The sequence below is a fragment of the Oncorhynchus tshawytscha genome, linkage group LG03 (genome assembly GCF_018296145.1).
Source record: "Oncorhynchus tshawytscha isolate Ot180627B linkage group LG03, Otsh_v2.0, whole genome shotgun sequence".
Lineage (NCBI taxonomy): Eukaryota > Metazoa > Chordata > Actinopteri > Salmoniformes > Salmonidae > Oncorhynchus > Oncorhynchus tshawytscha.
This window is the reverse complement of record NC_056431.1, coordinates 55597614-55612748: the sequence shown is the minus strand read 5'-3', so window position 1 is coordinate 55612748 and position 15135 is coordinate 55597614. Positions and strand designations below refer to the sequence as shown.

The 15135-nt window shown below is 42.6% G+C and overlaps 1 protein-coding gene across 2 annotated transcripts in view; it reads left to right on the top strand.

The window, feature by feature from the left end:
• Positions 1–14699, top strand: part of LOC112239135 (coiled-coil domain-containing protein 141) — a 49187-nt gene extending 34488 nt beyond the window's left edge. The window contains exons 13-26 of one of the 2 annotated variants that reach the window (XM_024407636.2): positions 71–250; positions 457–582; positions 905–1093; positions 3456–3617; positions 3850–3999; positions 7654–7794; positions 7901–8098; positions 8324–8507; positions 8745–8857; positions 8950–9081; positions 9253–9434; positions 9736–10081; positions 12270–13189; positions 13888–14699. In XM_024407636.2, coding sequence (XP_024263404.1) covers positions 71–250; positions 457–582; positions 905–1093; positions 3456–3617; positions 3850–3999; positions 7654–7794; positions 7901–8098; positions 8324–8507; positions 8745–8857; positions 8950–9081; positions 9253–9434; positions 9736–10081; positions 12270–13189; positions 13888–14170 — 3306 coding nt within the window. In that variant the 3' untranslated portion in view covers positions 14171–14699. The remainder of the gene's footprint in view (positions 1–70; positions 251–456; positions 583–904; positions 1094–3455; positions 3618–3849; positions 4000–7653; positions 7795–7900; positions 8099–8323; positions 8508–8744; positions 8858–8949; positions 9082–9252; positions 9435–9735; positions 10082–12269; positions 13190–13887) is intronic. The other variant, XM_024407639.2, reaches the window with a different exon arrangement.
• The last annotated feature ends 436 nt before the right edge of the window (positions 14700–15135 follow it).

Below are 15135 nucleotides of genomic sequence, written 5' to 3'. Positions count from 1 at the left end.
GTGAGGGCTGTAGGATACAGACAAGACCCAATACCTGATAGCAATGGATTCTTTATGCTGGCATCGTCAGGTGAGTGAGGACCTGAACCTGAATGTGAGGGCAGCCATCAGTGTGGTGGAAAAGACCATGGAGGAGCTGAACAAGAAGAAGATGGACCTGTCGGACCTCTGGACCTCCTGGCAGCTCCACGTCAATCAGGTGAAGTCCATCAAGAAACAGTGGAAGAAATACAAAGAACAATTGAAAAAGGTACAGTAAAAAGAAGTAGATAATGTATATCATTACAAACTCCTGAATCTCAACCAATCTATTCTTAATGTATCATCAAATGCAATATCATGAATTACAGTAAGATTAGTAGTAAGACCCCCCCCTGAATACAATGTCAGAACAGATGTTTCTTTTTAATTCAGTTTTTTTTATTATTCCGTTTTTTCTAAATGTGTTTTTTACAGACTGTTCATGACCTGAAGAGTGTGGAGGAGGTTCTTGTCCCGACTTCTAAAGTAGATCTGGGAAGTGACCTTCAGACTGTGTCAAAGCTACTGGAGAACTTTAGCCTAGATAAACCCCAGTTCCTGGTAAGAACTATAGCCCATTGACCTGTCATATAGGTAGAATAAATCACAACATTATTATGTATATATTTTTTTACAGAACACAATGGTTTTATGAGTACCAATAGAATGATATAGTCTGTTAAGTGTAAGTCAGAACACATTTAGTCTGTATACACTGCTTGATAGTACAGTATCTATACGTTGGCTCTAAGTAGCTTGACACCATGCCTGAATCTTTTTACATTTGTGTCATCTCTCTTCATTCTTTGATCTGGCCCATCATGTGATGTCCTATAAGTAAATATGCATAATTATTCTCTATGTAATGTATGTCCCCCTGTAGCAACTGAATGCGGAGGTAGAATACATGGTGAAGACATCAGAACTGTTGGCACTGAAAGGAATTCCTATCAAAGAGAAGAGTGAGAAGGTCACAGAGATGCTTCACCTTCATCAGAGAGTGAAAGATAACATCAAAGAGTATGAGTCTGTCCTCAAGATGGCTGTGAAGTTCCACCAGCTTTATGAAGAGGTAACAACATAGTCTAAGCGGGATGCGTCATGTTATCTTTGCTGTAGTCTCTTCAGAGCCATTGTGTCTGGCTCTGGCAGGGAAACTATCTTTGCTGTGTGTTTGAGAGAACACATGGGATCAGTTTAGATTAAAGTTCTCTGCCCTTCATAGGCATTTTCAGCTTTAAATGTCACATAAATACTGTAACTATCAGAGTTAGTTACCCATCTAGATTTGCTGTATAGAAGAACACAGGATATTAATTTAGAGATGTGCTGGAGATATAGTACCTCGCAGACCTTTTCAGCCTAAAATGTACCATAAGAGAGCTTCATCCACATTACACTACGCCGGTGAGTCAAATACTAGCGATAGCTTTATGGTTGGTACATTGATTCATATGAATGTGAAGGCGTGTTCTCAAAGCATATGCAGACCAGCTTTCAAGTGTCTTCACGGAAATCTTCAATCTCTTATTGTCCCAGTCTGTAATCCCAACATGTTTCAATTTGACCACTATTGTCCCTGTTCCTCCCTAAATGACTATCACCATGTGGCATTCACATCTGTAAATATTCAAATGCTGTTCATGACCCACATCTACACTATCATCCCAGACACCCTGGACCCACTCCAATCTGCACACCACCCAAAAGATCCACAGATGACCTCTCCCACCTGGACAAGTGGGGAAATAACTATGTGAGAGTGCGGTTCATAGACCACTCCTCAGCATTTAACACCATAGTCCCTTCCATGCTCATTACCAAGCTGGGGACCCTGGGAGTGAACATCTCCCTCTGTAACTGGATCCTGGACTTCCTGACAGAACGGCCCCAGGTGGTGAGGGTAGGAAGCAACACCTCCACTATGCTGACCCTCAACATGGGGGATGCTCAAGGGTGTGTGCTTAGTCCCCTCTTGTACTCCCTGTTCACCCACAACTGTGTCCACCCACGACTCCAGCACCATTATCAGGTTTGCTAACGACACAACGGTGGTAGGCCTGATCACCGATGGCAATGTCACAGCCTACAGGGAGGAGGTCAGAGACTTGGCAGTGTGGTGCCATGACAATAACTTCTCCCCCAGCATCTGTAAGACCAAAAAGCTGATCGTGGACTACAGGAGAAAGAGGTTATGAGTACGCCCCCATCACATCGACAGGGCTGTAGTAGAGCAGGTCGGCACAACAGCGCCTCTTCCCCCTCAGAAAGCTGCAAAGATTTGGCATGAGCTTTCGGATCCTCAAAGTTCTAAAGTCCACCATCGAGAGCATCTTGACTGGCTGCATCACCACTTGCTATGCAAATGCACCACGCTCGACAGAAAAGTGCTACAGAGGGTGGTGCGGACAGCCCAGTACATCACTGGGGCCAATCCAGGACCTCTATATCAGGTGGTGTCAGAGGAATGCCCAAAAAATTGCCAAAGACTCCAGCCACCCAAAACTATTCACTGGCTACCTTCCGGCAAACAGTAACGGGACATCGGCTCTCAGACCAACACGCTCCGAGACAGCTTCTACCCCCAAGCCATAAGTAGTTAATTAATGTTTACCCAGACTATCTGCACTGACTAACTGTCTTGCACTGACTTTATGCACATTCACAAGACTATATACTGTATACACACTATATACATACTCACACACACACTACACTGACACTCTCACACAAAACCCATACGCATTCACATACACTACATAAGTACATTTGCACACACATGCATACCGACAACACAAACACAAATACACACACACGCATACAGACACAACACACTCATATGCTGTTGCTACTCTGTTCTTTATTTTACTCATATTGTTATCTACCGTGATGCCTATTCACTTTACCTTTCATGTACATATCTACCTCAAATACCTTGTACCTTGGCACATTGACTAGGTACTCTATCTCCCTGAATATAGCTCCATTCTTGTGTATTTTATTCCTCTTGTGTTACTATTTTTGGGAAGAGCTAATAAGCAAGCATTCACTTCACGGTTAAGTCTACACCCGTTGTATTCGGGAAACGTGAAAAATCTATTTGATTTGAGAAATGAAGTTAAATAAACACCTATTTAATGAATAACGGCATCATTACACAAGATGAGTCAAGATAGAATCCAAGAGAATAAATCAGCCTTCTATGAGCTCAGGGGGTTTCCTAGATAAGATACCCCAGAACACACTAATAGAACACTAATTGAATATAAGGCTGCATTACTTGGTTATTCGAAATCGAATCTTGACCACCTGGTGATATGCAAACATCATCAAACATTCACATAGATACTGATCATAGCAACAAATAAACAGCCACCTAATTGGAAAACGGTTCAATAAACAGCCTCCTAATTGGTCAATTGTGGTGTCCCCAGTTGGATAAGCTGTTAACGTCGGAGCCTGTGACAGGGTTCAGAGAGACGAGCCAGGCTAAGATCCAGCTGATCCAACACCAGGACAGACAGAGCCACATCAGACACCTGTACAAGCTGGCTATCTCTCTGGGAGGAGACATCAGCAACACTGTCCAGCATTCGGTGAGACTGGAAGGCAACACCTCATCATTCATCACTGTTTGTTTGTTCGTCTTGACCCTGAGTTTTTTTTCATTGTGTTTGCACTCCCCTTGCTCCATGTGCTCTATTAATTTACTTTAAAAAACAACAACTTTGCATGCACACTAACAAATATTAGTATGCTTTTGAAAATCTAGTTACATTACATGGCCATTATCTTATGATACAGAACTTCACTCTCCTTCCGTCCCAGCATGCCTCAGGGTTTACAGTGCGGCGTCTGCAGGAGCGTCTGGAGAGACTGGAGAGAGGTTGTGTGAACTGGAGCACCGAGGCCAACAGGTGTGAAGAGAGCCTCACCAGCAACCTGCGCTACTGTGTCTTCAAGGAGGAGATCACTGAGGTGAAACCCTCTCTCTAGCACGCGCGAACACACACGCACGCACGCACGCACGCACACACACACGCACACATACACACACACACACTGCTTCAAGGAGGAGATCATTGAGGTCAGACGGTGAAACAACCCTTTGGCTTTATCTCAATAAGACTGTTAGTCTTGGTTATTCATCCCAATTTATATAACCCAGGCCCCAGATCAAGAGCAGATCAAGAGCAGATTAATTTGTGTTGGGACTTTAGGCTTTTGTAGTTGCTGGGGCTTTTTATTGTCTGGCCTAGCAGCATAGCATAGCACAGCTGTCCCGGGTCTAAATTTAGCTCCGGGACTGTGATCTTTGTCTCTAGAGGGCCTCTATTCAAAGTTACATTTTCCCCCTCCCTCCCTCCCTCTCTGCCATTTGTCTCATGTCACTCCAGTCAGGAGGGCAGATTCCTCTCGTATCAGCTGTGGAAGGGTAACCCAAATAAAAGAGTCCTCAATACCAGGGCCCTCAGTCAGACAAGGGATCAGGAGGTCTCCCTTATTAATTAGAGATTACCTGGACATAATTATTATCTGCGTGCCATATGCAGGCCTAGAGGTATGGTTGGTACTAGTCTTAAGTTCACACACAAATCTAGATTTATTAGTGTTCTGTTCCAAATCTATTCATCTATTTTTACTCAAACACACCCTTTATGCCTGAGACATGATTTGTTGGGCCTCTATGGCAATTTGAAACTTTCATAAAACATGCTTTTATCAATATATAACTGTACTTAAGATGGTTCGGAAATTAAACTTGTTTCTATTTGTGTTTTCTGTAGGGTTTCTATCTTTCACTGCTGGGTTGTACATACCATAAATATCTCTACTCTTAATACACATACTTGAGATACCAATACTTGCGAAGTTAGGTCTTTGGGGGGAATCCTACCTGTCAGCTCCTGAGTGGCGCAGCTGTCTCCTGAGTGGCGCAGCATCTCAGTGCAAGAGGCGTCACTCCAGTTCCTGGTGCGAATCCAGGCAATTAGTCCTACTTTGTCTGGGTTTGGTCGGGGTAGGCCGTTAAAGTTAAATAAATAAAATGTAAACTGGGGTGCATTTATTAGTTGGATTACTTTGCAAAATGTTTCCATTTGAAACAGGAACCGTTTACTCTTGCTACCAAATGTAAGCAAACCAAGCAAACAGAACGAAACTTGTTTTCATTGCAAAACGCTTTCTATTTGGAGTAAACGGTTTCCGTTGCAGAACGTTTTGCAACAGAATCCGACTAATGAATACACCTCTGATGTCAATTATAATGTGTAGATTTGTCCCTTTATGATTAGGTTCCATTAAGTTGTGATTATATCTGGCCAGCAGAGCACTGTTGCCTTCTGAGAGATGAGAGCTCCCCTAAAAATGTCTTGAATATACAGTATCACCTGGCTTGGAACATTACTTGGATTGCATCTGACAGTATTTCATACACTGACAACTAGCTGATACAGGTTGACATACTTCTTTTTAGCAAGGGACACCATACAGTTGGCTGAGCATACCTACAGTAGACATATCTAGACATTCACCAAACAGTGAATCACGTGTACACTCTTATTTCAGGGGTGGTGTTAATTCCATTTCAATTTAGTCAATTCAGGAAGTACAGTAAACTGACATTTCAATTTCAATTGTCCTTATTAAATAGCATTGGAATTTTCAGTTAACTTAATGAATAGACTGAATTGAAATGGAATTATGCCCAATCCTGTTTTATGTCATTTTAGACCAATAAACAATAATTTATATCTGTATGAATAAACGACGAGAAGATAAATTCTGAAAAAAGATGACTTTCAATTTAATTACATTTTAAGTAGATTATATAATCAATATAATCTTAATAGTAACGACTCGCTAAGCATTTAATATTAATAATGACTTAAAAGTAAATATTAAGCCATTATGTGTTAAGTATTAAGTAGTAATATTTGTGATTAGAAATTGAGAGAAAGACTTTTTTCCTCTCTTTGCTGTGTCATAGTGTCACCATGAAAAAAGACAGACCATTAGGCTGTTGGTGTCAGTGACCGGCAGCCATGGTTATCTAGCCAACACCCTTTCATAGGTATGTATGAGTAAACATGATGGCATCTTAGCAGCAGGGGCAGTTGCTGCTGCTCATCAGCTGGGATGAGACCATTTAAATCAGACTGTGCTCTCAGATCCTTATTCTACAGTAGCTAGCCCAAGCCTACTGCCATCAAGACTCAGCCCATTCTGCTTCTCTGAACTACAGCAATCTCTTCTATTTTCAAATACTTGAAACAATACTTTGAAAGTAATCACCGCTGCTACTCTCTGTTGTTATCATCTATCCATAATCACTTTAATAACTCTAGCTACATGTGCATATTTCCTGTGCATGTGCATATTTCAGTGCTTGTGACTATTAAAATGAGATTTGATTTGAATGATTGACTATTTTGAATGAGAAGAAAGTTTATTTTATTTTATGTTTTGAACTCTGATAATTGTAGTAATCTCAAAATAACACAATGGTGTGGTCTTAATGTCTTTTTAGCAAACCAATAAAATTCTTCTTCTGTATCTATTTTTATAGTTCCCTAAAGGTTATTTACTTTGGTTCTTTTAAGTTATCACTGAGTCAGAAGTCAGTCATGTAGTTCTCAGCAGCAGCTGGCTCAGTAGCTATACAGTAATTGCCTTGGCAAGCCCAACTCCAGCTACTTGGGGCTCCCGAGTGGTGCAGTGGTCTAAGGGACTGCATCTCAGAGCTAGAGGCATCACTACAGAGCCTGGTTTGATTCCAGGCTGTATCGCAACCGGCCGTGATTGGCCCAGCGTTGTCGGTTAGGGTTTGGCCAGGGTAGGCCGTCATTGGAAATAAGAATTTTTTCTTAACTGACTTGCCTAGTTAAATAAAGTTTAACTAAAGGTGAGATAGTACAGTCCTGTTTGACAACAAACAGCTCTTCCTTAAGATTTCCTTGAAACTCATGCTGTATTTTTGGCTTTTTGCTTCCCCCTGCTGTGATTTGACTCCCCAAACCCTCTCTCTTTCTCTCTATTTCTCTCTGTCTCTCCGTCTCTCCCTTCCTCCCCTACCCCCTCTCTCTCTCTGGGCAGTAAAACTCCCCATGTACCCAAACCCATTCCAAGTCGGGAAAAAGCCAGTAAGATAGTTAGAGTTATATGAGGCTCCCAAAATGGGATGTGGAGGGCAGGGGGAGGTTGGTGAGGCTGCAGCTGTCCTGGTCTGACACATGAGCTGGCCATTCTACCATTGCGGATGCCTGTCGACCAGAACAGAAATGGCCCTGCAGTATAAATCACGTCCCCAGACTTAGCCATTAAGCTCACCAAAATAATCCCCCCAGTGACTGAATCTGAATCTAACCCTGCTCTGATGCACTGTTCTGTTTTCCTGGGATAGGATACCCAGCCCCCCTCCTCTCAACCATCTCTCTGGTGGTGCTGTTAGATGGTACATGTTCAATGTTCTGTAACCGTATCAAGGGGAGTGAATTACAATTGATTTAGCTGCCAACACAGATAAGAAACACGGGATGATGATATTGGATTTTAGGTCTTAACTGATTTAAATGTTTTGTATTCTGATTGAAAGCCTTTGTTATTAATATATATATATTTTTTAAATTTCAGCTGAGAGAGTCATTCAAGGACCTCAAGAAGAAATTCAACAACTTGAAGTTCAATTATATGAAGAGAAACGACAAGTCAAGGAACCTCAAAGCAGTTAAAAACCAAATCCAGCAGATAGAGATTTATAATGAAAAGTTACAGGTGAGACACATTTCCCTCTTTCCCTGCTGTTCAATGGTGTACATGCATATTTATTTAGCCTCTTTCTTTGTTCATTCTTTATTAATTTCTTTCTCTCTTCAACCAGGTATTGAAGAAGAGAATGCAGGCTTTCACAGTGAAAGTGACATCCAGCACAGAGAAGCATCTGAAAGGCAGTAGCCCCAGAGAGATAGAGGATGCTGTCAATGAGCTACAGAGACAGCTGGGGGACTTTGACAAGACTGTGGAGGAGTACAGAGGGAACCTGGACATGAGCGTGAAGCTGCAGCAAGCTATGGAGGAGGTGCATAGTTGGACAACACTTAAGAAGATACATCATTGACCCTATACTTGTCAATTATGGAAATTAACATATTGTCAAAAATCCTCACAAATTTAAGGGAATTGGATGTAGTATATTTTGTGTTATGATTGTTATGATTTTTCTGAATGAAGTGGATCAAACACGCATTTTCTCCCCTTAACTCTGGTGCAAATGTCTCACAATTCTTCTGCTTTTGAATTTCAGTATCAGTTCTGGTGTGATGAAGCAAGTGCTACAATTGTGAGAGTAGGGAAGTACTCTTCCCAGTGTAAGACCAGGGAAGCAGTGTCTATTCTTTACAAGCAGTTTGAGAAGTTTGTTTGGCCCACTGTGCCCCAGCAAGAGGAGAGGATTAGCCAAATCACAGAACTGGCTGTCCATCTGCATGGTAAGGGGACAGATCACACACAACAAACCACCATCTAGATTTTAGAAACAATTTTTTGGGTCTGGGTCATCTTTTTTGGGAGGGGTAAGGAAATGGATGCTTACGTAGCTTACTGTACATATAGCTGAACAAAAATGTTGTTTCAAAATGTAGGGGGGTTATGTCCCCCTGTCCTTAGTGGAAGTTACGCCCATGACACTGGCATTGAGGACTGTATGAATTGTCTTTAATGTACAGGTGCTGAGGAGGGAAAGAAGTATATGGAGAAAACTCTCACCAAACACAATGAGATAGTGGAATCGATAAAGGAACTTTGTAATGGATTAATGGATTTGGAGGCTAAACTACAGGTACAATGAATTTGTTGGGGGGGCCTAGTAATTTTCTTCAGTCATTTTAATAGAAAAGGACCTAAAAATATGTGACTTTCCTCTGATTTCAGAATGAGGCTGTGAAGGAGGAGCCTGAAATAAAAAAAATGCATAATGTCATACAAGAGGAAAACAAACAAGAACAAAAATCAAACCAAGAAACAGAGAAAGCTGAGATGTACCCCCAGGAGTCTCTTGATGTTGTAAGTTTATTGAGATGGAAACAGGACACTACTTTGTCTGCTTCAGTGGGTTTGAATCCCACTTCTGACGCCACCTGTAAACTGTAAAAAACAAACAAACAATAGTTTCAGTATCACAATTGCTTACTCATAGTATGTTAAATGAAATGTGGGTTCCCTGCATTTATTCAGTCTGAGCTGAAAGAAACTGGACACACTCCTGAACTAACCATGGGAGGGAACGGGAAAGAGGTACCCATCAAAACATTAGAAAATACAAGAAGCAAGAAACCTCATATCCGCAAAACAAGGAGCCAGGACCTTCCAGACAAACACCACCCAGAACATCACAACAAAGTGTTATCAGAGAGCAGGTACCTGCAACCGTGCATCTCCACCACTATCCACACATAGTTTAGTTTAGTTTATTTGCACAAATATAAAGACAGTTTGTAACAGTAAGAAAACAAGAGTATGAGCAGAAAAAAGCCTAAAAGGGCTGGTCGAGTAACTTTGCGATCACACATACAACACACACATTCCTCTCCCCTTACTCCCCTTTTTCTGTTTTGTTGATATTTCATTATATAGATATTTTTTTGCTATTGTAAAGAGACTTTTGTTTGATGAAAAGGGCTATATACAACCCATGTATTATTATAATTATTATTATAGGTATCACACACAGAAGGCGTACTCAGAGATGAGCAGAGTGGAGACGATCACCAGCAGGTCAACACAGGAGAGTAAAGAGCAGCTGAGCACCTCTTTCTGCTGCACACACACCTTCAACCTGTCCTGTTCACCACTGGAGAGGGACAGGAAAGTCCATGTGCTCCAACAGGCAGGGATCAAGTCTCTGGTCACCTCTCCTACTCTTCCTCCTCCCCCAGCCTTCGCTTCAGCTCCCAGCTTCTCTGATATACAGAGAGCGTTCCAGAAGAAGGAGAGGCAGGGCCCTGCTCAGAGGAACTTCCCTGGGTTTCATACTTCTAATACTGATCAGATTGGTCTTCTTACAGTAAGTCCTCAGTAGCACTATTGGCTTTCCAATTATCATAGCTTATTATCATACTTTTTTTCTGGCCCAAAATCCCATGAATAAGGGATGTGCATGTGACTATACATCAAATTTCAATCAATCAAATGTATTAAAAAGCCCTTTTTCATCAGCCGATGTCACAAAGTGCTATACAGAAACCCAGCCTAAAACCCCAAACAGCAAGCAATGCAGGTGTAGAAGCAGGGTGGCTCGGAAAAACTCCCTAGAAAGGCAGGAACCAAGGAAGAAACCTAGAGAGGATCCAGGCTCTGATGGGTGGCCAGTCCTCTTCTGGCTGTGCCGGATGGAGATTATAACAGAACATGGCCAAGATGTTCAAACGTTCATAGATGACCAGCAGGGTCAAAAATAATAATCACAGTAGTTGTAGAGGGTGCAACGGGTCAGCACCTCAGGAGTAAATGTCAGTTGGCTTTTCATAGCCGATCATTCAGAGTTAAAAACAGCAGGTGCTGTAGCGAGAGAGAAAGAAAGTTGAAAACAGCAGGTCTGGGACAAGGTAGCACATCAGGTTTGTGAACAGGTCAGGGTTCCATAGCCACAGGCAGAACAGTTGAAACTGGAGCAGCAGCACGACCAGATGGACAGCAAGGAGTCATCAGGCCAGGTAGTCCTGAGGCATGGTCCTAGGGCTCAGGTCTTCTGAGAGAAGAGAAAGAGAGAGAGAGAATTAGAGGGAGCATACTTAAATTCACACAGGACATTGGATAAGGCAGGATAAATACTCCAGATATAACAGACTGACCCTATCCCCCCGACACACAAACTATTGCAGCATAATTACTGGAGGCCGAGACAGGAGGAGTCGGGAGACACTGTGGCCCCGTCCGACAATACCCCCGGACAGGGCCAAACAGGAAGGATATAACCCCACCCATGTTGCCGAAGCACAGCCCCCACACTACTAGAGTGATATCTTCAACCACCAACTTACTACCCTGAGACAAGGCCAAGTATAGCCCACGAAGAGCTCCCCCATGGCACGAACCTGAGGGGGGCGCCAACCCGGACAGTAAGATCATGTCAGTGACTCAACCCACTCAAGTGACGCACCCCTCCTAGGGATGGCATGGAAGAGCACCAGTAAGACAGTGACTCAGCCCCCGTAATAGAGTTAGAGGCAGAGAATGCCAGTGGAGAGAGGGGAACCGGCCAGGCAGAGACAGCAAAGGTGGTTCGTCGCTCCAGTGCCTTTCCGTTCACCTTCGCATCCCTGGGCCAGACTACACTCAATCATAGGACTTACTGAAGAGATGAGTCTTCAATAAAGACTTAAAAGTTGAGAACGAGTCTGGGTCTCTCACATGGATAGGTAGACCATTCCATAAAAATGTAGCTCTATAGGAGAAAGCCCTGCCTCCAGCTGTTTGCTTAGAAATTCTAGGGACGGTAAGGAGGCCTGCGTCTTGTGACAGTAGTGTACATGTAGGTATGTACGACAGGACCAAATCGGAAAGATAGATAGGAGCAAGCCCATGTAATGCTTTGTAGGTTAGCAGTAAAACCTTGAAATAGCCCTAGCCGTAACAGGAAGCCAATATATAGAGGCTAGAACTGGATTAATATGATAAAAAATGTTGGTTCTAGTCAAGATTGTAGCAGCTGTGTTTAGCACTAGCTGAAGTTTATTTAGTGCTTTATCCGGGTAGCCGGAATGTAGAGCATTGCAGTAGTCTAACCTAGAAGTGAAAAAAGCATGGATACATTTTTCTGCATCATTTTTGTACAGAAAGTTTCAGATTTTTGCAATGTTACGTAGATGGAAAAAAGCTGTCTTGATAGGTTTGTCAAACGAGAGATCAGGGCCCAGAGTAACGCCAAGGTCCTTTACAGTTTTAACTGCGACGGCTGTACAACCATCAAGATTCATTGTCAGATCTTGGGACCTAGAACTAGCATCTCTGTTTTCCCGAGTTTAAAAGTAAAACATTTGCCGCCATCCACTTCCTTATGTTTGAAACACAGGCTTCCAGGGAGGGCAATTTTGGGGCTTCACCATGATTCATCGAAATGTACAGCTGTGTATTGTTCGCATATCAGTGAAAGTTAACATTGTTTCCGAATGACATCACCCAGAGGTAAAACATATAGTGAAGACAATACATGCTATTATTGTGTATTTATTTATTTTTTCCAATCCTTGCAGGGCGAGCCTTTCTCCCAAGATGTATCACCCCTGCTGCCTCCCGCAGGTAGTCTGACAGAGGGGAACCTTCAGCGGCATAACCTCATGACAGAAGAGTCCCTGTCCAATGACGAATATGAGTGCACTTCCCCCGATGACATCTCTCTGCCCCCGCTCTCCGAGACCCCAGAGTCCAACATCGTCCTATCTGAGAATGACCTGGACCTGGATAGTTTCTGTCTCAGCTCCCAGTCCCACACCATTCACATCAACCAGTACAGCCACCAGTTACGCTCCACACGTAATAATGAAAACAACAACAGCCAGAGCCAACAGAGGATCAGAGAGCAGACTGAAAGCTGCCACTCTCCTACATTCGGCCTCAACACCAAGTTCAGAGAGGAGTCCTCTTCTTTCGTCCAGAGCACCCTGACTGTCCCAGCACCGATCCTGGTCTCAAACACACTCTCCGGTATTCTGAAAAGCAAGGGAATCCCCAACCTCCCTAATCTCCCACCAGTCGGCCCCCTAGGCCTAAATGAGTACCACCAGACCGTGTATTCCGTGCATGAGAGCTCTGTCACAGAGACGCAGGAGTGTGTGCATGACCCAAGCAGCGTGATGGTCCGAGGAGCTGCCGTGCCCTCTGCATTCCCCGCTGCTGCCACCACTCGCTCTCTTAACACGCATGCTACCCCTTCCCCATTAACCACCACAGCAGTCACACCCACAGACCCGGGCCAAGACCCAGACCTGTGCAATCCAACAGCCATCAAAGAAGAGATCAGGCTGCCTGGTACCAGCCGGTCCGTGGGGAGCACCCTAGCAGGCCAGGGCCCTCCTCACTTCTCCAAACTACTGTCTAGTCCCACAGTTATGGAGGGATCGCCTGTGACCCTGGAAGTGGAGGTCACTGGATTTCCAGAGCCTACTTTAACATGGTGGGTAGCTCATAGGCATTAGTTGTAGTAATAGACCAATATTTATCTAATAGTAGAATAGTGGCTGCGTTTGAAATGGTATTCTATTCAATATAAAGTGCATTACTATAAAGTGCCCTGTTCAAAAGTAGTGGACTATATATGGAATAGGGTGCCATTTTGGAGACAGAGTATTTGGTGCAAGTGATAAATAGTAGAATTTCATAATTTTAATCAAATATTTCTATTCTTTTTATTCTTCATTAACATGACAAGTTATTAGCATAAACGGTCACTGCTTATTCTACAAGCAAACTGTACACCAATGTGTTTGGAGTATTCTATAAATCAATTCCAAAAGGATCGTTCAGGTGGAGAGGAGAAGACACATTGAGAAATGATAAGATCGATTTATATACTGCATGAATAGTGTTACATCTGAAACTCAAGTCATTTTTGGTGGAAAACATTTATTCCATTTCATTTTACTCAAATAATTTGTGAGTTTTTTTACTAATCTTACGTTTGTTTTTTTCTTACTTTTTAATAACATTTTTATATAACACAAGTTCGATCATTAGTCACTTTAATAGAACATTGAATAATCTAATTGCTTGGATTGATTGTGTTTCAGCTCACCCTCTGATAAATAGGAATGTGATGTGTGTCTTTCTTGTGTTGTGATTGTGTTTTGTGTTATAATTCACTTCTTGCTTCAGGTTCAAGAATGGAGAGAAACTGACCAATGATGAGCACATAGAGCTGTCACAAAAAAAAGGCAAACATGCATTGTTCGTACAGAAGGTCACTGAGACCGACACAGGCCTCTATGCGTGCCGGGCCGTCAACCCAAGCGGCACCCTGTCCTCTAGTGCCGCTCTTCAGGTGAAAGCACGTAACAGCTGTCCCGAACCCGACTACGCTCTTCTCAAGCTGGACTGGCACACTTGTTTTGGTACTCTGTGTTTTCTCCTGTACCTCCTGTACTCATTGCTGTTATGAAGTAATACAAAATATTATATCAAGCTTTTTACTGCCAGACCCTTTTCCACTCTCACTGTAATGGAAAGTAGTGTTGATGTTGCACAGTAGTACACTGGATAACCCTAATTTTAACTGTGAAATCTGTAAGGCTGCCTGAGGTGTCACTTCTGAACCTGATCCCAATAACCACTTACATACTACACCCAAAACACCAACTGTGTGTATGAATGTGAGCTTAATTTATTTGTAGTTTAGACAATTGTTTAATTTGTGCTTAAAACCAAATTATATCTCAACTTCAGTCAAAATATCCTTAATATTATACTTATATTATATCTGCTTTTTATCTAAGTTAGCGCATTTGATTCTGTGCCTCTATGACCAAATGTCCTACAATTAATGAGAGAATAAGGTATATTTATTAATAAAGGCTAAAAACAGTAATTTAGCAATTTCTTCAGTTTCATTACTGTATTACAGTGCATTCGGGAACTATTAAGACCCCTTGACTTTATTTCACATTTAGTTTTTTTTCATCATCATTGCACACACAATACCCCATATTGACAAAGCAAAAACAGGTTTTTAGACATTTTTGCACCCCCCCAAAAATTTAAAAACTGAAATATCACATTTACATAAGTATTCAGACCCTTTACTCAGTACTTTGTTGAAGAACCTTTGGCAGCGATCACAGCCTGGAGTCTTCTTGGGTATGATGCTACAAGCTTGGCACATCTGTATTTGGGGAGTTTCTCCAATTCTTCTCTGCAGATCCTCTCATGCTCTGTCAGGTTGGATGGGGAGCGTCGCTGCACAACTATTTTCAGGTCTCTCCAGAGATGTTCGATCGGGTTCAAGTCTGGGCTATGGCTGAGCCACTTAAGGACATTCAGCCACTTGTTCTGAAGCCACTCTTGCGTTGTCTTGTCTGTGTGCTTAGGGTCATTGTCGTGTTGGATGGTGGACCTTCGCCCCAGTCC